The 24,130-nt window shown below is 44.4% G+C and overlaps 1 protein-coding gene across 2 annotated transcripts in view; it reads right to left on the bottom strand.

Moving 5' to 3' along the window:
* Positions 1-21,328, bottom strand: part of LOC115092092 (solute carrier family 46 member 3-like) — a 61,295-nt gene extending 39,967 nt beyond the window's left edge. The window contains exons 1-3 of one of the 2 annotated variants that reach the window (XM_029602614.1): positions 20,884-21,328; positions 8,971-9,206; positions 1,818-2,685 (exon numbers count right to left, since the gene is read on the bottom strand). In XM_029602614.1, the coding sequence (XP_029458474.1) occupies positions 1,818-2,685; positions 8,971-9,162 (1,060 nt within the window). In that variant the 5' untranslated portion in view covers positions 9,163-9,206; positions 20,884-21,328. The remainder of the gene's footprint in view (positions 1-1,817; positions 2,686-8,970; positions 9,207-20,883) is intronic. The other variant, XM_029602613.1, reaches the window with a different exon arrangement.
* Between the last annotated feature and the right edge of the window lie 2,802 nt (positions 21,329-24,130).

Genomic DNA, 24,130 nt, shown 5'->3' with positions numbered 1-24,130 from the left:
GAGATCAGATACCACATTGCTAGTTGTAATTCATAACTGGTGTTTGAAAAGATCCTCCAGTATTTTCATGCCTGGGATGGGATACACTCATCACCCCTTCCTCAATAATTTTTTTGTTTTTTTTTTAGGGGGAGGGGGGAAGCAGTACATAATGAATGCATTTATTCCCTGGCAAATGCGTACCCCGTACCCCACAGTCTTCCTCCTCTTTCACTCCCCACCTCACCCAGGTACAGTCCTCTTTCTCTCTCCTGTCTTCCAGTCCCCATCTCCTTTTTCTTCTACTCCTACTCCACGTCCCACCTCACCCAAGTACAGTCCTCCCCTCTCTTTCTCTCCCCTCCTTCAGTTCTTAAGAAAGGATCTACTCTTGCCAAGAGGCTGAAGACAAAAATGCTGTCTCATCCACCGAAAAAAATAATCTCAACACAAGCTCCAGAAGGAGCATTTCTAGTAACTATAGCTCTGCCTCAGGTATGGCCTAAACCCAGGCTGGTCAGGGATGAGAATTTAAACACTAGGACTGGCACAAAGCTAATGATGGATTGGGGTTAGTTAAGAGGAGGGAGTCACTTTAGTACAAGTTTTTCATTGTACATTTGGTGTTTTATTTATTTTTGGGGCAGTGGGGAAGCAGTCACTTATGTATCAAGTAGAAGGTTCAAGTTAATAAATAAATGAAACTAAACATAACAAACAAGTAATAAGTCTTCTTTTTAAGCAGGCATGAATATATGACATTTTTGACATAGCTACACTGTGGGGTTTTATTTTTAAACTGTCAAAGTGTCAGCAAAGTACTGTCTGTTATTTATTATCTTGAGCTCACTGAATTGGTAACAAGCTTGTGGAACCTATATTACCTTAATGGACAATCATCAAAATTAAGCTGTGTGTGTGAAAGAGGTCATTTCAGATATCTGTTATCATTCAGCTTACAAGGGACTGAAATTTCTTTCGTTGTGCAGGGAGATGTTAATTTTACAGTAGATCACTACCGACTGATCTTATTAGTCTTCATTTCTCCCCACCACTCAGAGTGCGTTCTTGAAGTCACTGTCCATAATCTATTAAACTCCACCTATAGGAGAATCCCTATATTTGTGGTGGATTTGTCAGCACCTCTTTTAAATGATGTAGCACCTTCCCTCCTTCCCAACCCATGGTTTTAATCCAAAACAGAGGGTAGATCAACACTGACATACAAGGAGGCCTGAGGGCAGCAAGCATGGTTCTAGCTTTGATCTCTCTCTCTCCCCAAGCCTCCTGAAATTTGCTATTCTTATTTATTTGGTTTATATTCTGCCTTTCAGGCACTTCAAAGCATATTACATTTAGGTACTGTAGGTATTCCCCTGTCCCCAATTGCCCTTTGCCACACAAAAGAGGTCAGTTACTCAACTACCACTGCAGGTGAGCCTGCTTACTGTACACACATCTAAATTAGTTTCTGCAATTTTATAAAAGTTTTGAGTCAAGTAGATAAACTTAATAGGCAATAAATGTTTTCAAAGCTAAAAATAAACAAATGAATTTAACCTGTTCCTATGCTTCTTTGATCCAGGCTAGAATCTAATCCATGCTGATTCTGATCAGAGGGAAATTCTATGGAGCAAGCTCTTTGGAACTAGATTCAGTTCAGGGATGGAGGTAAAGGAGTCATTGGTCTATGGGTGTCATGAGTCTAATGCACTCTGAGAACTATTCACAGAGGATTCATTTTCTAAATTATTGCACCCCGTACCAACACATACACCATCACATACAATAATACAGTACAGTCTGCACGAAGCGATTTTATAGATCTTTAAACATACCTAAAAACATGGTCTGTGTAGTTGTGGCAAATGCAGCCATAATTATTCCACTGATCCAAGAAATAATCCCAATGAGCACAATATAAGCATCCCTTAGGCAGCGGGAAAATAAGTATACTCCTACAAAACTGCTCAGAAAAAGAAGAGTAGACAAAGAGGAGCCCCAACCAATGAGAACTTCATCCCAGCAGAGAGGAGAGTCCAGCTCAAAGAAAATGAAAACAGAAGATCCACCAATATTTGCAAACAGATATACCATGAAAGCAAAAAGCATCACAATGATCAGAGCCCGTTTTCTGCAAGTAGAAGATTTGAAAAGTAGAAAAACTCCCAAAAATAATTTTGTAAAGCTTTCTCTACTGAAGGCTTGTTGTTGAGTTTCTGATATTTTTACTGTGTCTTCTAGACAAAAGATGATAAAGACAGAATTAGCAAAGTGAAGCAGCGCTGCGATTACAAATGACCAAGTAAAGCCTAATTCGTTAAGAAAATAACCAGAAGAGAGTCCTGCTAATCCACCTCCTAGTCCAATAATCATGTCAATCAGAGCTATACGTATAGTTTTTTTGTTTTCATTATTGCACAAGTCAGCAATATAGGAAAAGCATCCCCCAAGAAAGGTGGAAACGCTGCCAAGAAAGCCACTGATAAGAGACGATGCAAACAAAAGGTAGAGTGTCAGAGAAAAATATGACATTGCAAAGCAAATAGAAGATGATGCAAGGGCGCCAATAGAAGGAAGAAGCAAAGCTGCTTTACGTCCATAGCGATCACTGTAGGCTACAAGGATCAGTGCCACCAAGAGACTAGGAATTAACCCACTTAAGTTCAATGACATTGAGAAGAGAGAAGCTCTTTGCTGGACTTCCTGCAAATAATCAGAAAAACAAACAAACAAACAAATAAATAAATAAAATGTCAGCACACTAAGAAGATACTGCATAAAAATATCTGGCAGGAACCACAGAATCTGGAGCGACAGCGGGAAGCCTTAAGGGAGGCTTCAATCCACGTTTTAACTAACTGGAATACATTTTTACAATTCTTACTTAACTACTTCATATGATACTGTAATTTCTTGCATCTAGCCATGCACTACCATGTGGAAGGTTCCTGGTTCAATCCTCGAGCTGGGTCTACCACACTCTGAAGGGCAATAAGATGCTCATATTGAACGCCTGTTTTCCTAAAGTGTGCACATCCTCATCACCTGGGTGCCCAATGCAATATTAAAATGAGGTACTATGTTAAAGGATGCGCTGGAGAAAAATTGTGCGTCCCTAGCACTCAAATGCATCGGGCACGCAGAACTGCAACAGGCGTGTGTACGTTTCATCCCGCTTCATGCCAATTTTGCCATTTGTTATTGTGCATGTATACTGTGGGTGGAAAATATGCATCAGAATTTTTTTTTTTTTTACATCAATCCATTACATTATACCTTTATTTTTAAATAACTATAGTGTCGTTACGATACAAGGTAGGCGGATTCACAGAGGACAGTAATTTTTAATTTATCATGGTCCCTTGACTCCAAGAATGATTTAACACCAACTCCAAGGCTAGAGTTAAATTTGCCACATTAAAAAGTGCGCATTGGGCACCCAGTGATTTTCTGTATCAAGGGGTAATAGCTAATAGACTCATCTACATGGAAAGCAGAGTTGCTTACCTGTAATAGGTGTTCTCCGAGGTCAGCAGGATGTTAGTCCTCAAACATGGGTGACATCATCAGATGGAGCCCCGACATGGAAAACGTATGTCAAAGTTTCCAGAACTTTTGACACGGAGCATACCAGCATGCCCCATACCAAGCGTCCATGCAGGGTCCCTCTCCAGTCTTATAACAAAATAAAAAAATAGGAGAAACCCAACTCCATCCTGCTGTCCTCGGAGAACACCTGTTAAAGGTAAGCAAATCTGTTTTCTCCAAGGACAAGCAGGATGGTAGTCTTCACATCCCTAGCTACAGGCTGTTCCTCAACACAAAAGGGGACCAACAGACACCCAACCAGGTGCCAACAGGCTGTTGGAACAGAGGGGGGGAGACAGCATGAACCCAAACAATGGACCCTAGGAGAGGAGATTTGGGTTCTACACCTCAAACAGGTTCCGAAGGTTAGTCTGGCCAAACTTACTGTTGCATCAGCCATCCTATTCAGACAATAGAGAGATGTGAATGTGTGGAGAGAACTCCACATCGCAGCCTTGTAGATCTCCTCCAAGGGAACTGCTTGCAAGTGGGCCACCAACGCTGCCAAGGCTCTGACAGAATGAACCTTGACATGACCCCCAAGTTGCAGTCCCACCTCAGCATAACAGGAGATGCAATCTGCTAGCCAATTGGATAGTGTCTGTTTGGCAATGGCAATGCCAAAGTATTCCTGTCAAAAGAAATAAAAAGTTGGGTGGACTATCTATGGCCTTTTGTCTGCTCCAGATAGAAGGTTAAGACTCGCTTGCAGTCCAAACTGTGCAATACTTGTTGCCTTGGTGCAAATGGGGCCTAGGAAAGAATGTTGGCAGGACGATGGACTGGTTATGATGGAAGTCCATCACCACCTTAGGCAGGAACTTAGGGTGCATAAGCAAGACCACCCTGACATGATAAAACTTTGTGTAAGGTGGATAAGTCACTAAGGCCTGAACTCGCTGACCCTGAACCGAGGTGACTGCTACCAAAAATATGACCTTCCAGGTCAGGTACTTCAGGTCACAGGAGCACAGCAACACAAAATTATACCAGGCCCTTATGCACCAATGGCATGCTCATTGCCTGCATTGCTTCCTACCAGCTCTACATGAGCCAGGACTTGCAGGACATCTGGAAGCAGGTGCATAAGGGTGTCCTGCTGCTGTTGAGGCAGCTGCTCGGCCACCTCCTGCACCTGCTTCCAGATGTCCTGCAAGTCCTGGCTCATGTAGAGCTGGTAGGAAGCAATGCAGGCAATGAGCATGGCCCCCTGAAACACCTTCCTCCTAAAAGTCCATCACTCTGTGGTCCTTCCCTGAGGGCACCGAGAAATGTGTCTGAGAATGCTTGGCCCTCTTGAGAGCAGATTTGACCACCACCGATTGGTGAGGAAGCGGATGTTTATCAAATTCGGCGGCCTTCTGGATGAGGTAGACCCTGTCAGCCTTCTTGTTAATGGAAGGCACTGTGAGGGGGCTGTTCCCATATCCTCAGCAATAGCTCCTTAAGGATCTCGGGTACCAGGAACGCCTCAATCTCCTTAAGAGACTCCAAGAACTGGAGGACTCAAGCATTTTGTGCCTGGCATCCTCCTCCGTCAGCAACTGAAATGGGATGGCTTTAACCATCACCCTCACAAACCCAGCTAAGGTTGAGTCTTCAGGCGGAGATTTCCTTCACTACTCTGGAGGAGAAGGGTCTGTGAGGAGACCCTCAGAGCCCTTGGAGAAGGACTCTGAGGTATCTTCCCCCAGCGGTCATGGGGACATTCATCCTCACTGTAAGCCACAGGGCACTTGGCCTTCGTCCAAAGGTGCAGGCACCGGCAAAGCTGGACAGGGGACTACAGGTCTCAGCATTTCTGCCGGCCTAGGTGGAGCTTCCTTCTTTGAGGAACCGGCAACGACCACCGTATCAGTAAGGGGCATCATCGGTGCCTTGCCAGGCACCGATGCTGACCCAGGAACCGATTCCAGATGGGTCTGTAATGCACTGATGAGCGCACTGAGCTTCTATCCAGCAGCAGCTCCATGACGGACAGTACCGGCTCCGGTGCTGTCAGTGCCACAAGACAGATGCCCTGCAGAGCCCATTTCATCAGCTGGATTCGCCATTCCAGCTCCTCCTCGAATGCTGCTGATGCCAACTTCGAATGAGAAGAAGGGGTGGCTACATTCTCTTCGGACCCACGAGACAGATCAATGACTGGCATCAGGCCCGGTGGATACCGTCACGGACATCCAGCATTGATGGAAGACTGGTGCTCCTCATCACAGGGTCGCTTTGAGGGTATCATGGCATGAGCTGGTGTATCCCTGTACCCAGCACTGTGCATCAACAAGAACCAGTGTTGATTCTTCTTCGGCTTCCCTTGATGCTCAGCCCGGTCTTTCCCCGGTGCAGAGGCTGATGAAGAATCTGACATACTCGGCCTTGTGGAGATAGACAGTGGTCAGTCTCCGGCACCCCTATCCACCAACGGCACTGATTGAACCAATGGCCCTGCCAATGTCGATGGTGCGGTGTCCATCAATGCCAATGCCGATTGCTCGGTCTTCTTTGGCCCAAAGAGCTGCTCCATCTTGTCAAGCAGAAGACTACATCCCTTCGGGGTCATCTGTGCGCATAAGTGGCACCCCCGGATGTCTTGCGATGCCCTTAGGCAGAGGACACATATCTCATGGGGGTTTCGTAATGGAACGGTCCTTGGGCACGGGCGAAAACTGGACATGGTCATGACAAGACAAAATGAAAGGGCCATAAAATCAAAGTCGATGGCAGCGGGCACCGAAGCACCACTACCACGGGGGAATCGACCACAAAAGTAAAGTTACCAGTAACGTCAAAAACCCTGATTAGGAACACTATGGAGAAGCACCAAGAGGGGATCCAGTGAACACCACAAAGAAAAAACCCGCGGAAAGCGAGAAATATGAGAAAAAAGAAGTTTTCCAAAAGGCCCAAAAGCCAAAGTAAGCTCACTCTCACTGCGATGCATACAGCAACACGGAAAAAGAGAAACTGGAGAGGGACCCGATGTGGACACATAGTAAACGACATGCTGGGCATGCTCAGAGTGCCAAGTCAAAGTTCTAGAAACTCTTACATAAGTTTTCCATGTCGGAGCTCCATCTGATGATGTCACCCATGTGTGAGGACTACCATCCTGCTTGTCCTCAAAGAATTTACACATGATGAGTGCTATCACCTATGTAGTTGTTTGGGTATGCGTTCTGGACACGCTAATCTTCCTATTGCATTGTGTGCTAGTCTAGCGCATTCAAAATGCGCATAAACCTGTGTGCTATGGTGGGCGCACTTTTGCATCGATACCTGAATTTTCTGAGGCTGGAACTGCTACAGAGGCACCATTCACAGCCCTTGCGAGGGGGAGGGAGTCATGTTCATTGCTTACGGGTGACACCTAGAGGCCAGATTCAGGGCTCTTAATTGCAGAGTTCTGGAAGGAGCCCTGATGTATGCTCCCTTACCGAAGTCCATCACTGAAATGACTAGACCAGGTATGTTGAAGGGGGCGAAATAAAAACAGGGGAGAAAAATCCCTAGGTAGTTGCAAATGAAAGCTCATATTGCTCTTATGAAGCTACAGTGATGGCAGATGGAAATCTGACAATGTTCCCTCTCATTTTTCTTTTTTTTAACAGATGCTGTCCAGGTATGCACTATTGCTGTAAGCATGAAGGGCTGTGGAGGGTGAGTCCTACTGTGTACTGTTTTGACCATCGCACTGTTACCAGGGATCCAAACTCTGTCCTCTCCATCTTTCTCTTCTCACGCCTCTTTAGCTTTTCTCATATCTTTAACTTATTTCACCTCCTCCTCCACTCTACTCTCCTATCCTGCCTTTCCACTCCTTTGTCTCCTATCTCCTTCTCTTAATCCTCCATCTTCATATCATCTCTACAATGCCTCTTTTCCTTTCCCTCCACCAACCCTTCATTCCTCACTCTCTTTCCCCTTACCGTGTCTTTTCCCCTTCTCCAAAATATACTTCCTGCATTTCCTCTCTTCCCCAGCATCTACCCATTGTACCTTACTACCTTAGTCCTTTCCCATTATCCAACCCTCCCTGCCTTCCCCCCTCTTTTGAACCATCTGTGCCAGCATCAAGAGAATTTTCAAATCTTGCAGATTAGCACATCCAGGTTGCTATTTTCAGGCACCACCAGATCAACAGACAGGAAATTGCTCAGCAGTAGCGGAGCAGGCACCCACTATTTCTCTTGCTAGCTCCTGGTGAAGGCAAGGCAGCACAGTGCATGGCTTGGTGTGCAGCAGCTGGAGATAAGCTGTGTAACCACACACATGCATATACATCTTAGGGGAACCCAGTTGACCAATAAATTTTACAATGTCTTTCCGTCATCTCTGGGAAAGCAAGCAAGCTTAAAAGATTTTCTTTGTGTCTTTTCCCTTATTCTCACTCAGGTTTCTTGCATACACTTATTTATTTAGTTAAAATTATTAACTTTTAAAAATGTGTTTTATAGTTTGTGTCTAGGTGCTCCTGATACGAGTGCAGACTAATACCTAAACACAACTTTCCTAGATGAAGAGGATAATTAGGTGCTGCTGATCTTAGTTGTCTGTTCAGAAGCCTATAGTACACAACTACAAAATATAATTCTAAACTGAAACTAAGTAAATTCATGATTTATATAAGAGGCTTCCAGACCAAATTATGTTCTTAGTTTCACCATGGCCTTTACATTTTCTCCAGGGTTGGATTTAAGTTTATGGTTTCCATAGGCAGAGGATCAAGGCTGCAGTTGGGGGAGGTGTGTAAGGGTTGGGGGTTGCCATTGGAAGTCTGAGCAACAGGGGGAATCCTAGTTTTTGAGCACTTTCAGAATTTGGCACCCTAGGCACGTGCCTACATTGCCTATGCCTAAATCTGTCTAAATGGCTACCCAGCTATATTGAGAGCTGAATAAGTTGGGGGCATTCCAGAGGTGGGTAGGAGGCGTTAGCCGCTTAACCCATGGAAGCTAACTCTGGTCGGGCTGTAGGGCTGTCCCCTTAGGTTAGCTGGTTAGTCACATCTGGTTAACTTTAAGACAGTCAGGTATATTCAGTGGTGCGATCGCGCCCCTGAATATACCCTGTTAGTTAGCCGGATATATTTATCCAGCTAACTAGTCAAGCCACACAGCAGCTGAAAATGGACTTCATCATTTTCTAATGACTGGCTGGGCACAGCTTAACCAATCATAATAACCAATACATTCCAGAAGCGTGAGTGAAGCTTGACCAATTTATTGATTGTCAATTCCTGAAAATGAGCCAGATAGAGTAAAGATCAGTCAACGCAGCAGCCACGTTCTTTCAAGGCTACCTCTTTTACTATGATCACAAAAATAACCCAGGCATTTATACCTTTACACATAAAAGTTTAGACATTAAAAAAAACAAACAAACTAATTTCTTATTTTTACTAACTTTTTGTTGCTTATAGACTGGATTGCTGTCATTTACTTCACAGTGAGAGATATTTAAGCCATTTATAAAACTGGAGTTGTTGATTTCTTCCCACAGTCTACGATAAATATACTGCTGAATCAATGGGAAAGTGAGGAAACTCGCAAAAGAGTAAATGGCAACAACTGGCTCCACTAGCAAGAGCTTCTTCATTTTTAGACTTAAGTGCAATTGTTTCAAATATCTTTCACCTTCATCTGAGAAAAAAAGAAAACAAAAATAAGTTTATAAACTTTACAAAGGGCAACAATACAACACAGCTGTTATACTATATATTGTATCCAAGATTAAAAAAAAAAAAAAAAAAAAATGGCATGCAACAGTAATTAGTACTTTTGCTTGTCTGACCACTAGATAGCAGGAGAGGAAGATAGATGCACCGTTAAAGTTGTTTTCTGGATTTACTTCATTTCAAGACACAGAAAAGAACTGTGTGCACCAGTGTACTGCTGGCATTGTTGTCAGCGTGTTGTGTGCATTTTTTTAAAAATATATATAATAGTAATAATGGTGAGGGATAGATTCAGTGAGAAGGAGACAGAGGCAGAGAGAGATTGACCTACAGGGAGATGTGTACCTATGCTTTCTTTTTGTCCCTGATATTTATACATTTGACAAATTATTTTGATTGCAGTGGGCCACTATACCAACTAATCGTTTTTTCTGAAATCAACTTTGGTGGGCAAATATTCACTATTTGACTTCCATAGATATAATATATGTATAAATTTATTAGCATATCTCAGATCTACTACACTAAATTTGTGAGTATCCCATTACTGTAAGTAACCCTGGAGAAAACACAACAGTAAATTCATAATGTAAAGCAACCTGAAGGAGGAATCAGATTTATCTGATCAGGTTTTCAGCAATTCATATATTCCTGGAGACTATGGGAAATTATACTTATCTAATAATTTCCTTTTCTTTAATGAGGACAGTCCACTCCAGTGAGTTATGTACCTCTACTAGCAGATGGAGATGAAGCAAAGCTGACGTCATGGTATACATACCCCTGCACTGACATTAGTCCACCAGTATTCTCTGCAAAAGCCAACTGTAGACAACTAAATAATACATGATCTTATCTATTAACAGACAATCACTCAAGCACTCAGTTAACAAGAAAACACAGAATTCAAAGAGTGTAATATCACTAACCTGAATCTGACACTTATCAGTAATCCCCAGAAATGCAGCCACTCAGGAGGACAATATCATCACCATCTAGCAGCCAAGGGTGGGAAGGTGGATTAACCTGTCCTCATTAAAGAAAAGGAAATTATCAGGTAAGTAGTAATTTCTCCTTTCTTAGCATTCAGATAAGGTTAACCCACACCAGTGGGATGTATCAAAGCTACTCCCGAACCGGGCAGGAGGCTGCCCATGGTCCAATCAACATTGCACGTACGAAGGCTGCATCCTCCCAGGCCTGCACATCCAGGCGGTAATGCCTGGAAAAAGGTGTGCAAAGAGGACCACATCGCAGCTCAGCAAATCTCGATGGGAGACAACAATCTAATCTCCACCCATGACACTGCCTGAGCTCCAGTGGAATGAGCCCTCACCTGACTAGGCAATGGCTGCTCTGCATCTACATACACGGCTGTGATTATCTCCTTAATCCAGCGGGTTATCATAGCCCGCGACGCTGGCTCATGCTGTTTACTCCCACCATAAAGTACAAGCAGCTGGTCCGTCTTTCTGAGAGGTTTAGAAACCTCCAATCACCTCATATGATGCCTCTTGACATCCAAGGTCCGTAACAGGCGATATTCATCTGCATCTATCTCCCTGTTCAGAGATGGCAGGGAAATTGATTGATTTAAGTGAAAATCCTAGACCACCTTTGGCAAAAAAGACAGGACAGTACGCAACTGTATCACCTATAGAGTCACTTACAGAAATGGCTCCTGGCAAGACAAGGTCTGCAGTTCAAAAACTCTATGTGCAGAACAAAATTACCACAAGAAACATCATCTTCAAGGTAAGCAACCTCAAGGAGAGACTACACAGTGGTCGAAAGGTGGAACCCGCCAAAACATCCAAAACCAGATTAAGACTCCACAAGGGCAGCAGTAACCACAAAGGAAGATGAAGATGCATCACCTCTTTTAAGAACCGGGCCACATCCGGATGGGCTGACAAGGGTTCACCATTCACCTGATATCGGAACTGCTACCGACCGATTCAGCGGTCAACCCCAGTTCCTCGGAGGAGGAAGCTCCTCCGGAGGAGACTTCTGGGTTCAGGCCCCCCAGCCAGTTGAGTCAGCTCCCATACCGCTGGGACAGTAGGAACAAGGGCCCTCACAACCCCTGGGGTTGTGAGGGCCCTTGTTCCTACTGTTCCCCATCAATGCACCCCCAGTTCCTCACAACCCCTGGGGTTGTGAGGAACTGGGGTTGACCACCGGATCAGTCGGTAGAAGTCTCGATGCTGTCCTGGGCATCGACATTGGTGAAGGTGTCTGTAGCACTCCAATTCTTGCATGTAGGGATTTGAGCAGTGGCTTGAGGAGGGATAGTGCCACCCTCTGTGCTCTGATGCCGAGGCCTCACAGCGCCTTCTCCACAGACTGCTACACACACTTCTCCAGATCCTCCTCGAAAATTGCTGATGCCAGGACTGACTGGGATCCAGGAGGTGTGGCCAGATCCTCTTTGGAACCAAGGAGGATCGGTGGAGGACATCAGGACCAGTGAAGGCCGTGGCGAACCCCTGAAAAATCATAGAGGACGGGCGCTCCTCACCATGAGGTCACTTTGGGAGCATGACAGCTAAAGCTGGTGCATCCACCGTGCATTGATGGGGAACTGATGCCGATGCTTCTTTACCTTCCCTTGATGCTTGGCTCAGTCCTTCCCCGGTGCAGAGGTCGAAGACAAAGCCGATGTCTTTGATTTGGAAGAGGTAGGTGATAGTCCACCTCCGGTATCCCTGGAAGATGTTGATTCCAATGCAGCCAATGTCAATGGCCATTTTTGAGACTCCGAGGTCCCTTAATGTTGATGCCTCCTATGCCAATAGATAGGTCCTCCCAGGCCCAAAACGCAGGTCCATTTTGTCTAGCCAGGCCAGGCATCCTTTTGGAGGTCATCTGTGCACACCTGCTGCAACCCCGGACATCATGCGATGCCCTCAGGCAGAGGACACATCTATCATGGGGATCCGTGATAGACATAGTCCTCGTGCATCACTTAAATATGGTCAATGACATGCTGTCATGAAAGAAAAGAGACGAGATGTCAAAATACATAGAGGCGGTCATCAATGGCTGGCGGGCACTGGGCGCAACAATGCCCTTGGGGATCGACCATGAAAGGAAACTTACTGAAATATCGAAAAACCTGACTGAGATAATAGAGGGGAGAGACCTGGGAGGACACTATGTCGACCACACAGTCCCGGCAAAGCAAATACTGCAAAAAGCAGCTAAAATATTCCAAATAGGAAAAAGGTAGAGAAACTTTGACATAAGTTTTCCATGCCGGGCTTCATCAGATGTTACCCATGTGTGAGGACTGCCATCCTGCTTGTCCTCTGAGAACTCTTAACTTGTTACCAGCAATCTTAAGATAATTTTTTAACATGGAGCAAATTTGGGTTTGCTATGACAAGGTGTGAAGACTAATGCAATCAAGACCTTTTTGTATTTTTTTCAGTATTCTTAATTTTTAAATATTTCTGTAACTGTTCTTTCACAATAAAGGTACATATGGCATATTGTGTAGATTTGTGAAACTGACTTTAATGCATTTTGATTTGTATTTTTTTTAGACAGAATATGAAAAACATAAAAACCTTCATACCCTTGTACAAGGCATTATAACTGTTAGCTGACTGAAAAAAATACTCAAACTTAATTTAGATCTGCTACTTGCTAGTTTCATGGAATGTCCTTAAAACCTAGTATTATTAAAAAAGTAAATAATTGTATCAAATTAACATGTTCTATACCACTCATGGTTTTGTAAACCTCTATTATATCCCCTCTCAGTTGACTCTTCTCCAAGTTGAAGAATCCTAGCCAACTATGCCTTTTTTATCTCCTTTATCATTTTTTGCCCTTTTCTGCATTTTAAAATACTGCCATATCTTTCGTGAGATGCAGAGGCCAGAATTGTACACAACCATTCAAGGAGCAGTTACATTATGGACTAATACAGAGAAATTATAATATTTTGCATGGCGTCTCCCTCGTGGAGATGCTGCGGCGGCAGCATCTCCCTCATAGCGTCTCCCTCGTGGAGATGCTGCGGCAGCATCTCCACGAGGGAGACGCCGCCGAGGTCCAAGTATAGCTCTGCCCCTCTGGGGGCACGCGAGAGTGGATTTTTTTTGACGGCCAGCACCCGGAGATAATGGACAGCTCCTTTGATGACGTCAGACGCTGGCAAGCTACTTAAGCCGGCATCTGTCTGCTTAGAATTGCTTTGCAAAGTTTCTCTTCAGAATGGACAGCTGCTCCTGTGATTCCTGATTCGTCGATGCCTGATCCAGTGCTCCTGCGACTCCTGATTCTTCTGATCCTGTTCCAGTCCATGGTATATGTTTTGGATTCATTTGCTTGATTTTCTGGCTTTTGATTTCGGCTCCATTTCTCCCTCCTGTCTGCCTCGACTTTTGAATCGTCTTCTCATCGCTTCGCTCCATCGTCACATAAGTCCCAGCGGTCCAGGTCTTCACGGGCTCCTCCCGGGGGTACTGCGGACTTCCAGGGTGAAGCTTCTTCATGGTTTTTAGTCAGCTAGCCGCCAACCCAGCCTTCTCTTCAGTGGAATCCAACTTCTCTTCTTCTCAAGGCCGGCCCAAGGGTCCACATCTCTGGTCGTAACAGTTTGCAAAGCCATGGACCTGGCGGATCTTTCTGGTCTTCAGACCATTCCCAGAATGGCTCAACGACTGCAACAGCACTGTCTGGATGTATTAGCTGCCACCGTGGAACGCTTGGCAAACCGCCTAGATGCCACACCTTCTGACCCACCTCTGGTACAACCTCCTGCTCCTGTGGTGACTGTCAGTGCTCCAACGCAATTACCTGCTCCCTCTCGTTATTCTGGGGATGTGAAAGAGTGCCAGCGGTTTCTGAACCAATGTTTCATTAGGTTCTCTCTTCTATCCAGCCAATTTTCAACTGACGCTGTAAACGTGGCCTGCATTCTGTCGCTTCTGGAAGGGAAGGCGTTGAATTGGGCGTCTCCCATGTGGGAACGTATTGATCCTCTTCTAAATAATCTGCAGCAGTTCATAGTTATCTTCAAGCAAACCTTTGACGAACCGGCACATCTGACTACTGCAACTTCGGAGTTACTGCAGCTACGTCAGGGCTCCCGTTCTTTGGCAGATTATGCGATTGAGTTTCGCACCCTTGCCTTGGAAGTAGGCTGGCGGGAGGATTGTCTGCAAGGAGTCTTCTTTGAGGGGGTTGTCAGCTCGCAAAGATGAGCTGGCCGCCAGAAATATTCCTGATGACCTCAGCGGAGTAATAGACTTGGCTGGTGGAATTGACCATCGTCTTCAGCAAAGAGCAAAGGAGGGACACCCACCTCGTCGGACTGTTTCATTGGCACCTGCGTTCAACCGACCTTTAACTCCTTCTGGTGCTCAAGGAACCGCTTCTTCAGAGACAACGACTGAGGATCCCATGCAACTTGGGCGTACACCACTGACGTCGGAGGAGAGGAGACATCGAACATTGGGCTTGTGTTTGTACTATGGCAGCAAGGGTAATTTTCTAGCTCAGTGTAAGGATCGGCTGGAAAACGCCAGAGCCTATGCTGTATGGGGGAGCTACTCCTAGGTTGCGTTAACTCTGCTCCTCAATGTACCATTCCTGTCATGTTGGAATATTCCAGAGGGTCTTTTGAGACTCTTGCTTTCATTGACTCTGGAGCTGGAGGGAATTTCATTTTGTCTGATCTAGTGCAGCAGCTTCAAATTCCTATTCTTCCACATAACCCCCCACTGCAGATCACGTCTATCCGAGGAACTGTGCTCCCAGGAAACATCTCTGCTCGCACGGCTCCTCTTAAACTTCAAACCGGAGTTCTACATTCAGAGGAAATCCCTTTTTTGATTCTGGAAAGGGCAGTCCATCCAGTAGTTCTGGGATTACCATGGTTGTAGCAACACACTCCTGTTATTCGATGGGACACCTTACAAATTGCACAATGGAGTCCTGTAGAAGTGTCCGCCTCCTGGGGTGGCGCTGTCAGCTCCAGCTCTTGCAGGACATGGAGAATAAGGGAGCTTAACTCATCCTTGCCGAATAAACGTAGTACCTGGGGGTCATCCCCCTCTACGGACATCTGTTCGTCCGCCGTCAGCAAACCCGAAGCCCCCCGGAGGATCCGGAGCGGCTTCTGCGTCCCCCGTGCCCTCAGCCCCCCCCCCCCCTGCGGGCGGGGGACATTAGCCCCGGAGGGCCCCATGCCCAGTGGCCTCCCCTGGGGCAAGGAAGTTTTGGGGACCTTCGGTGGAGAAGGAACTTCCGCCTCCCAACCAGACTCAGCCTGTAAAAAAGCCTTGTGCATTAATAGCACAAAATCTGAGGAAAATGGCACTGACCTCTTTAAATTCTTTTTCATGGATCCTGAGGAAGGAGGGGCTTGAGGGCTCCCCAAACCGGGCGGGGATCGCGGGCTCTGCTCGCTAGGAGAGGGAGGAGGGGAGATTTCCTCCTCCGACGCATCCGATTCTGCCTGCCTCGTGGCCAAGATGGCCGCCGCACTCCTCCCTGAGGGAGGAGGGGCCGGGGAACGGCTGTCAGAAGCGCCGCGATGCCGCGGGAAGAGGAGAGCCGCTGCGGGCAGCGCTCGGCCCCCGAGAGGGTCCCTCGCCCCCGCGAAGGCATCGGGGGCAGAGGCCCTCTCGGGAGAGTCGCGCCCCCGCCCCCCCACAGGCCGCACAGGCCGAAGATCGCGGCATCGCGGGAAGGAAGATGGAGCCGCAAGAAAGAAAAGGCGCCAAAATCAAGGTGAGTAAAAAACTTCACCAGCACAGCGCGCCGGGTGACCTAGCCACCCCCTCCGGAGTCCGTAGAGGCTCTGGCAGGCCGGGGTTAAAAAGGAGGAGCTCACTGCCTGTCCCCAATAGGCCTTAAGTGGCTCAAAAAGAAACAATTTAAAAATCCCCCTTTTTTTTTTTTGTAAAACCCCCTTCAGGGCTGGGACCCCTGGAATTGGGGGGAGGGTGACCGGCCCACCGGTAAGCTCTCCCCTAGCCTCAAGGACCGTCTAGTCCGGGAACTGCAGAGGGCACTGCCCTCTGTGCCTGCCCCACACTGAGCTCCAAACCGCACTGCTCCAAGACAAACACCAACACAGACAGACAGAAGAGAGAAAGGAAAGAAACCAATTGATCTTGTCCCTCTATTCTCCCTTTTTTTTTTTCCAGTACCAATAAACTGACCAGGCCAGGACCGCAGGTTATGCCTCTCAATCTGCTGGAGTCAGAGAATATACTGAGGGATCGCAGGTGGCACACCAGTATATCTAGGGGGTGCTTTCAGTTTTCTCTCTGACTCCATCTGCTGGAGGGGAGGCATAACCCAGCTGTCTGGACTGATCCTGGTACGTACAGGGAAACACGTAGATAAAGGGGAGGCAAGTGATGCAGCGTATCTGGATTTTCAGAAAGTGTTATACAAAGTACCTCATCAGAGATTCTTGATAAAATTAAAAAATCATGCGATAGAAAGCAATATTCTATTGTGGATTAAGAGCTGGTTCAAAAGATAGAAAACAGAGAGTAGAGCTAAATGGACAGTTTTCTTAATGGAGAAAGGTGAATAGTGGAATATCCCACAGATTTTTACTGGGTCCACTGTTTTTTTAACACATTTATAAATGCCCTAGATATAAGAACAATGAGTGAGTTGATCAAATTTGATGAGAACACAAAATTATTAAAAGTTGTTGAATCAGAAGAGGAATGTGAGAAACTTTTAAGAGAACTTTGCAAGAGTGGGCATCCAAATGGCACATAACATTTAATATGGACAAATGCAAAGTGATGCACATAGGGAACAGCAACCCAAAATTATAACTACACAATGCAAGGTACCAGATTGGGAGTTAACACCCAAGAAAAGGATTGATGCATCATCTTGGATAATATGTTGAAATCCTCTACTTATTTTATTTATTTTTATTTAAAATATTTTCTATACCGTCGTTAAGCAAGCTGCAGTCACAATGGTTCACAATAAGGCACATAATTACATGTTTGCTTAAATGTGTTATAATATATTAACTAAACAGGTGCCAACAAATACTGTAACAGTTTCATATTAAATATTACTTAGTGGTTGTGATAAGTCATGTCTACTTCTAACTATATCAGCTATAAGATAAATTCACACTTAAATCTCGTCCTATGTTGTTGCAATCTAATAAGAATAAAATACACACAATTCGAGTAAGCTGGTGTGTGTGCGCGCGTGTGGGAGTTCTTCTGACCGCATCCTACATTTCCCTGGATTCTACTCTCCATTCTCTTTGTGGTATGCTTGTTTAAATAGCCATGTTTTTAAACTTTTTTTGAATGTTTTGATGTCTCTTTGCATTCTGATTTCTGAAGGCATGGTGTTCCATATTATAGGTCCTGCTAAGGATAGGGCCTTATCCCTTACTTGAGTTAGCCTGGCTGTTTTTACTGAGGGAATAATTAGCAGGGCTTTGTTTGCTGATCTCAGGTTTCTATTGGGGATGTGTTCGCGAAGGGCTGTGTTCAGCCATTCTGCCTTTTCGTCATGTATTAATTAATATATGGGGCATAGAGTCTTATATTGAATTCTTTGTTCAATGAGTAGCCAGTGTAGTTCAATTAGGGTTTCGGTGATATGGTCTCTTTTACTTTTACCAGTTAGAATTCTTGCAGCTGTGTTTTGTAATACCTGTAGTGGTCTTATTGTGGTGTAAGGTAATCCCAGTAGCAAGGCATTACAGTAGTCCATGCTCGAAAAAATGAATGCTTGTAAGTCTTCTAAGAGTCATAAGTTTGGTGTATCCTTCCCTTACTTGGTGAACAAGAAAGCAAACAGAATGCTAGGAATTATTAGGAAAGGAAATTTTTGTAATTCAATGAATAATTTAACTCGAATTCATTGCTGGAGAATGTGGTAAAAGCTGTTAGTGTAGTGTGTTTTAAAACGGTCAACAAGGGACTGACGCGTTCGGAGGGAGGTGAGGTGATTCCTTGCAGAGGACGTTTTTCCCCTGCAGAAAGAGTTGAAAGACCTGACTCATTGATCCCGGGTGGAGGCGGAGATGTCGTGACATCATATCCGCCCGACGTCAGGAACTTGCCTACAAAATCTGGACTGCAGCGGCGCGCGGCTTTGAGGTGAAAAGTTGTCCTGAAAGGTTATGTTGGTAAGCTTGAAGTTTTTTTTTTCCTTAAAGAAGATACCCCAGTCTCCACCAACGTTCAGTCCGCACAAGGGAAGGTAATTTAAGTAATTAATTTTAAGAGGTATAATATCTGTGAAACTTGTTGATGTTACTCCTAGACTTTCTTGTACTGTATGTTATTAAACATGCCTCACAAAAGGAAGGGAAAAGTGAGGATCTTTCCTTCTGAGTCCTCACTTCCTCCAGATCAACGAGCCATCACAGATTTTGCAGTATCTACCCCAGACCCAGCAAGTGTAAGCCTCATTGGCGGTATAGGTAGAGGAGTACCTTTCTCGCCCGAGGATGTCTCACACCACCTGAACCTAGAACACCACTTTTAAAATTCCCTGAGGATGCTCCAACTTGTGAGGCAGTTAATAAATCTGTCTCACTGATAGAAGGAAGTGTAGCACCAAACCAGGTTGGAATATCTGAGGGAAGTACTCCAGTACTAACATCTGTATTGGATAAAGGAACAGCAATGAGTATGGGAGATATGGGTGAACATTTGGGAACTATAACACCAGCTATGGTAATGGTCCCAGAGATTCCTAAGATTATGATGAGACCATCTGTGGTGACATTAGAAACACTCTGGGATATGTCTGTGGATCTTATGCGAGTTGTCAGAGACTTATCACAGCGTCTGGAAAAGGTTTCCAATAAACTGGACTTTGTTGCGACTGATCATCAGAAAATCTTAATAAATCATACTCTCGCTATGCAAAATATGGGGACTGATATAAAAAAGTTACAGGATGCAAATGCTTTAATGATTAGAGCACGTTTTAATACAATTAGAAGAACTGAATCCTTAGAAAATCATTCACGTCGTCTGAACTTAAGAATGAGTAATTTCCCTAAAGTAATGGGTGCACCAATATTAGTAATAGTGAGAAAATATTTCTTAGAAAATTTAAAAATCCCAGCTGAGAAAATACCTGTTTTAAGTAAAAATGTATTTCTACCAGTCCAAAAGAAACAAGCTATAACAGTGAATCCAACAAATTCAAAAGAACTGGGAGATTTGACAGCCTTCCTAGAGTCATCAGAATAGGTCCTAGAGAAGGCAACTCTCTTAGTTACTTTTTCCTCTTTTCATGATCTCAATATGGTAATGAGGCACTATTTCAATAACCTGAATACTTCCTTCTATGGTGGACAAGTTCGTGTCTATCATGATTTTTCTAAATCTACACTGGATGGCAGCAAAGCTTTCCTAAATTTGAAAAAGAGGTATTGGATAGTGGAGCATCATTCCTATTGAGATACCCATGTAGATGTCTTATAAAAAAAGGAAACAATACTTATTTGTTCTTTAGTCCAGAGCAACTGATTAGTTTTCTGAAAAACTCAAAAAGCCCGCAGTTTTAAGATATTTCTTATTGATCTAGATAAATAAGTAAATTAGGGTGATATCTACCACTTTTTCTTATATTTTTGGACTGGGAAATATTTTCTATTTAGAAGCTCCAGTATTTACATTCCCTTGTAATTGGATGTGCCAGATTGAGATGGCAGAGTTTAGACTTGTTAATTTTGTTTGCTTTTGTAATTTCCTTGTTTAAATTGTTTGCTGGGTGAAGATCTAATTTATTTTCTTTACAAAGACAATTTGCTTTGTACTTTGTTGAAAAAAATAATAAATTAAACAAAAAAAAAGGTCAACAAGCTCCTGGAAGAAAAGTCCATGAACCATTCTTAAGGTGGACTTGGGGAAACTATTGTCTTTTGCACTCCTGCCTGCTATTTGTGATCTGGATTTCCCACTATTGGAAAGAGGATACTGGTCTTATGTTATCTTCATGCTGACACATGAAACATATGACACACAAAAAAATGCACTTTGGTGTTTTGTTTTTTTTTAACGAGGGACAAGCCATAAACCGCTTTCTGCCTAATATACAATTTCAGTAAGAGCAGCTCTTGAAGTCAGCATGTGACAAAGCCTTTCAGGAATAGGATCGTCCAGAACTTTAAACAATATAGTGCGCGTGACACGACATTTTCTTTTCAAAACGAGTCGCTCTATTCTGCAAGTCTGGTAAAAACCCATCTGAAAATGCAGCCATATAACTTTTCAGAGATGCTGCTCACTGGGGGTCCGCTCTCCCAAGACACTGACAAGTTAAAAACAGAGACAAGGGAGGCTGAAAGCTGGCAAAGAGTTTACACGCATTCAGCGCCACACGTGAGGCATTAAGCCTAGACATTCAACACACTGATTGATATTTTGTACTCATTTTATTTTGCGGCGAATCCCGTCTTTTTTTTTTTCTTAGTAAGTATTTTATTCAAAAGATTTTCTATCACATATAAAAGCTCCGGGAATTTTGCTACAGCTCATACATGAACTTCGTTAACCAAAGTAGGCTGAAAACTACCGGAAACCTCCGAAACTGAGATAATAAGAAAAGAGCGCCCATAGGCGCAGAGAAAAACAAAACAGCACAAGCAGTAGTCTGCACGTACTCACCCCTTTACTTTCCTAATGCCGAATCCAGCCCCATCGGGGAGCCTTCGCGCTTACTTCCGGAGCAGCATTGCTTACGTCACAAGTGCTGGCGGAAAGGAATGGCTCTGGTTTGGGCGCGAGAGTGGGCAGTTTTACTTGGGCTGGGAATGCGGTTAGTGAGCTGGGAGAGTGACCTGTAGGTGCAAGGGTGAGACTGGAAAAACTCTCCCAGGGCCGGAGGAACCACTAAACGAGCTAGGCCTGTGCCTAAGGCGCCGAGGCAGGCAGCAGAATTTTGAAAGGGCAAAAAGTGCCCTTTCAAAATTCTGCCAGCCTCCGACTCGCCTAGGTGGAGACCAAGCGCCGAAACTTAAGGGGCGCCGCGGCAGGCAGCCAGCTCCCGACTCGCCTTGCCTCCCCCCAAGTGCCACCCTCCCGACACCCCCCTAGTGGTCCAGCGGAGGTCCCGGGAGCGATCTGCCGCTCCCGGGGACTCGGCTGCCACTAAGCAAAATGGCGCCGGTGGCCTTCAGCTAAGCCCCTGTCACATGGTAGGGGCTGAAGGCCACCGGCGCCATTTTGTTTAGTGGCAGCCGAGGCCCCGGGAGCGGCAGATCGCTCCCGGGACCTCCGCTGGACCACTAGGGGGGTGTCGGGAGGGTGGCACTGGCGGGGAGGCAGGGCGAGTCGGGAGCTGGCTGCCTGCCATGGCACCCCCTAAGTCTCGGCGCCGATCTTCTTTCTGTGAGGGTGTGTGTATGTGAGAGAGAAATCTGCCAGTTTAAAAAAAAAGAAAAAAAAAAAAGAAATATGATAATACATATACCTGAACTTTTGAAAAGTTGGATGAAAGATGAAATTACTGAATTTTAAGCATCCCTCTTCTGGAAATTAAAATTTAACTTAAAGTGGGTAGAGACAAATACTAAAGCCAAAAAAAATAAAGTATTTAAAATGTTCATCTCAGCAAAATCACAAATTTAAGATACTGATGCCAGGTGGGGTTTTTTTAAATTTTTTTTTTTTTGCGCATAATTTAAGCATGAAGACTAGAATAGAATCTGAAACGTTTTGCCTTCTTTTTTTAAGCCTTTAGAAAATGTATATTTTTAAATGACTAAGACTGGAATCTTCCCATTTAAAAGGGAAGCCGACTAAGGATTTCTTTCTGTTCCATATCTCCCACATGAATAAACATACAACTAATAGTTTGAAGAAAGACACTTGCTGTATTGCCTGAAAGCGTAAAACAAGAGACGCTGTATGGTGTGGATGGCTGTCCCTTGGGAGGACAGAACCTGAAGGAAGGGTGTCATTTCGCCTTTTGATAGGAATGTGTTTTTCTTATTTAATGGTTGGGAGCATCACTTTCCCTTTTAGTAAAAGTGAAAAATGCTGCAAGTCTGAAAGCAAGGTGCTTCTGTGAGAGTGTAATGTGTATGTGAGATGGGGAGGGTGCTTCGTGTATGTGAGACAGGGAGGGTGCTTCTGTATGTGTGTGTGGTGTATATGTGAGTCAGGGAGGGTGCTTCTGTGCATCAATGTGTGTGTGTGAGAGAGATGGAGCATGTTTTTGGTTGGCTTGTGGCTGTGAGAGAGGGCATGTGTGTGATTGAGCCTGTTTGTACGTGAGATAGAACATGTGTGTGATTGAGAGCTTGTGGGTAAGTGAAACAGAGCATGCATGTGATTGAAAGCCTGTGTGTAAGTAAGAGAGAGAACGAGCATTGTGTGACAGAGAGATTGGCCAGAGAGGTGACGTGTGTATGTGTGAGACTGATCAGGGAGATGACTGGTGTGTGTGTGCTTGTGTGTGTGTATGTGAGAGAGAGAGACTGGTTGGGGAGATGATTGGTGTGTGAGAGACAGAAACTGGTCCTGAGGGTGTGACTGGTGTGTGTGTGTGAGAGGAGACTGGTTGTGGTCCCTAAGGAAGAGGACTGTGAGGACAGCTTCAGCAGCTACTGCTGCTTCTGGTATGGCCTGCAAGGGAAAGGAATAGGAGAACTGCTGGAGAGGGTAAGTAAAGCTGGCTTTTTAAGTTCATTTTTATTGAATGACTACCATTTTAATTATTGGGTAATATGTGATGTGTCTGCTGTTTGAAATATTTTATTGGTGTTTGGTAAAGCTTTCAAAATTTGCATGAGTCTTTAATTATTGTATTTATTTAAAACTTTTTTTTATACTGGCATTAGTGGGTACATCATGCCGGTTCACATCAGAACAAAAGCTGGAAAGTACATAAAACAGGGACTGGGGTGGGATAAGCAAAAGAGTGAAGGCAGAAAGCGCACCAGGCAACAGATGAAATGTAAGTAACAGGAACTGTCAAAGATATGAAGTAAATAAGAAAAAATAAGAAAGAAGAAAAATAAGAAAAGAAAAATTACAAAAAACAAAACTATATACATGGGTTCAGGTCAGATGATGATGACGCTTCAGGGGGATGAGAGTGAGAAACTAATCCGGTTAAGCCTGCTTAAATAGCCACGTCTTTAATTTCATTTTTAAATTTGGTGGTGCATGGTTCGAGACGGACATTTGTAGGCAGTGAGTTCCATCGTGAGGGACCAACAATGGAGATAGTATGATCCTTCGTAGAGGAGAGGTGTGCCTTTTTGAGAGAGGGCACGCAGAGGGTTCCTTTATTGTTTGTTCTGGTGGGGCGATTGAAGTGTGTGAGGCTGAAGGGAACATCGAGCCAGTTAGAATTGTGATTGTATATAGATTTATGGATGATGGTGAGGGTTTTATATAGGAAACGAGAGGGGATGGGGAGCCAGTGGAGGTCTTTAAGGATGGATATTCTATTCATCAGCTGTTTTGAAATTATTTTATTTGTATGATTTTATAATTATGATTAATGATTTATATATCTTGATTTTATTGATTTGTTTCACGAGGAATGGTGACATTTTTGTTTTTCCATTGTTACACTGTATAGAGTCTGGCATGATGCGTTTTACAGTTCAGTTTTTGTCCGCACATTTCTATTTATACTTTATGTGGCTTTATTCTGTATTTGGTGAGGGTTTGTGTTCTGCATGCAAAGACTGAGATAAAGCATTCTTTTAGCATGTGGTTTCTCTGTAGGGATCTGTAGTAGCTTGGCCTGTTCTGTTTTCCTGATAGGAGATGTATTGATATTTTAGATTCTGGTGTAATATTTGTGTTATTCTTTTTCATAGGTGGGGTTGTTATTCTTTGAGTGCTGGCAAATAGTACTGTGTTGATATGGGAGGACCATGCCGAAATATATCACAAT

This window comes from Rhinatrema bivittatum, chromosome 5 (assembly GCF_901001135.1).
Source record: "Rhinatrema bivittatum chromosome 5, aRhiBiv1.1, whole genome shotgun sequence".
Classification (NCBI taxonomy): domain Eukaryota; kingdom Metazoa; phylum Chordata; class Amphibia; order Gymnophiona; family Rhinatrematidae; genus Rhinatrema; species Rhinatrema bivittatum.
The sequence above is the reverse complement of the archived record's forward strand: the minus strand, read 5'-3'. Positions and strand labels throughout refer to the sequence as shown.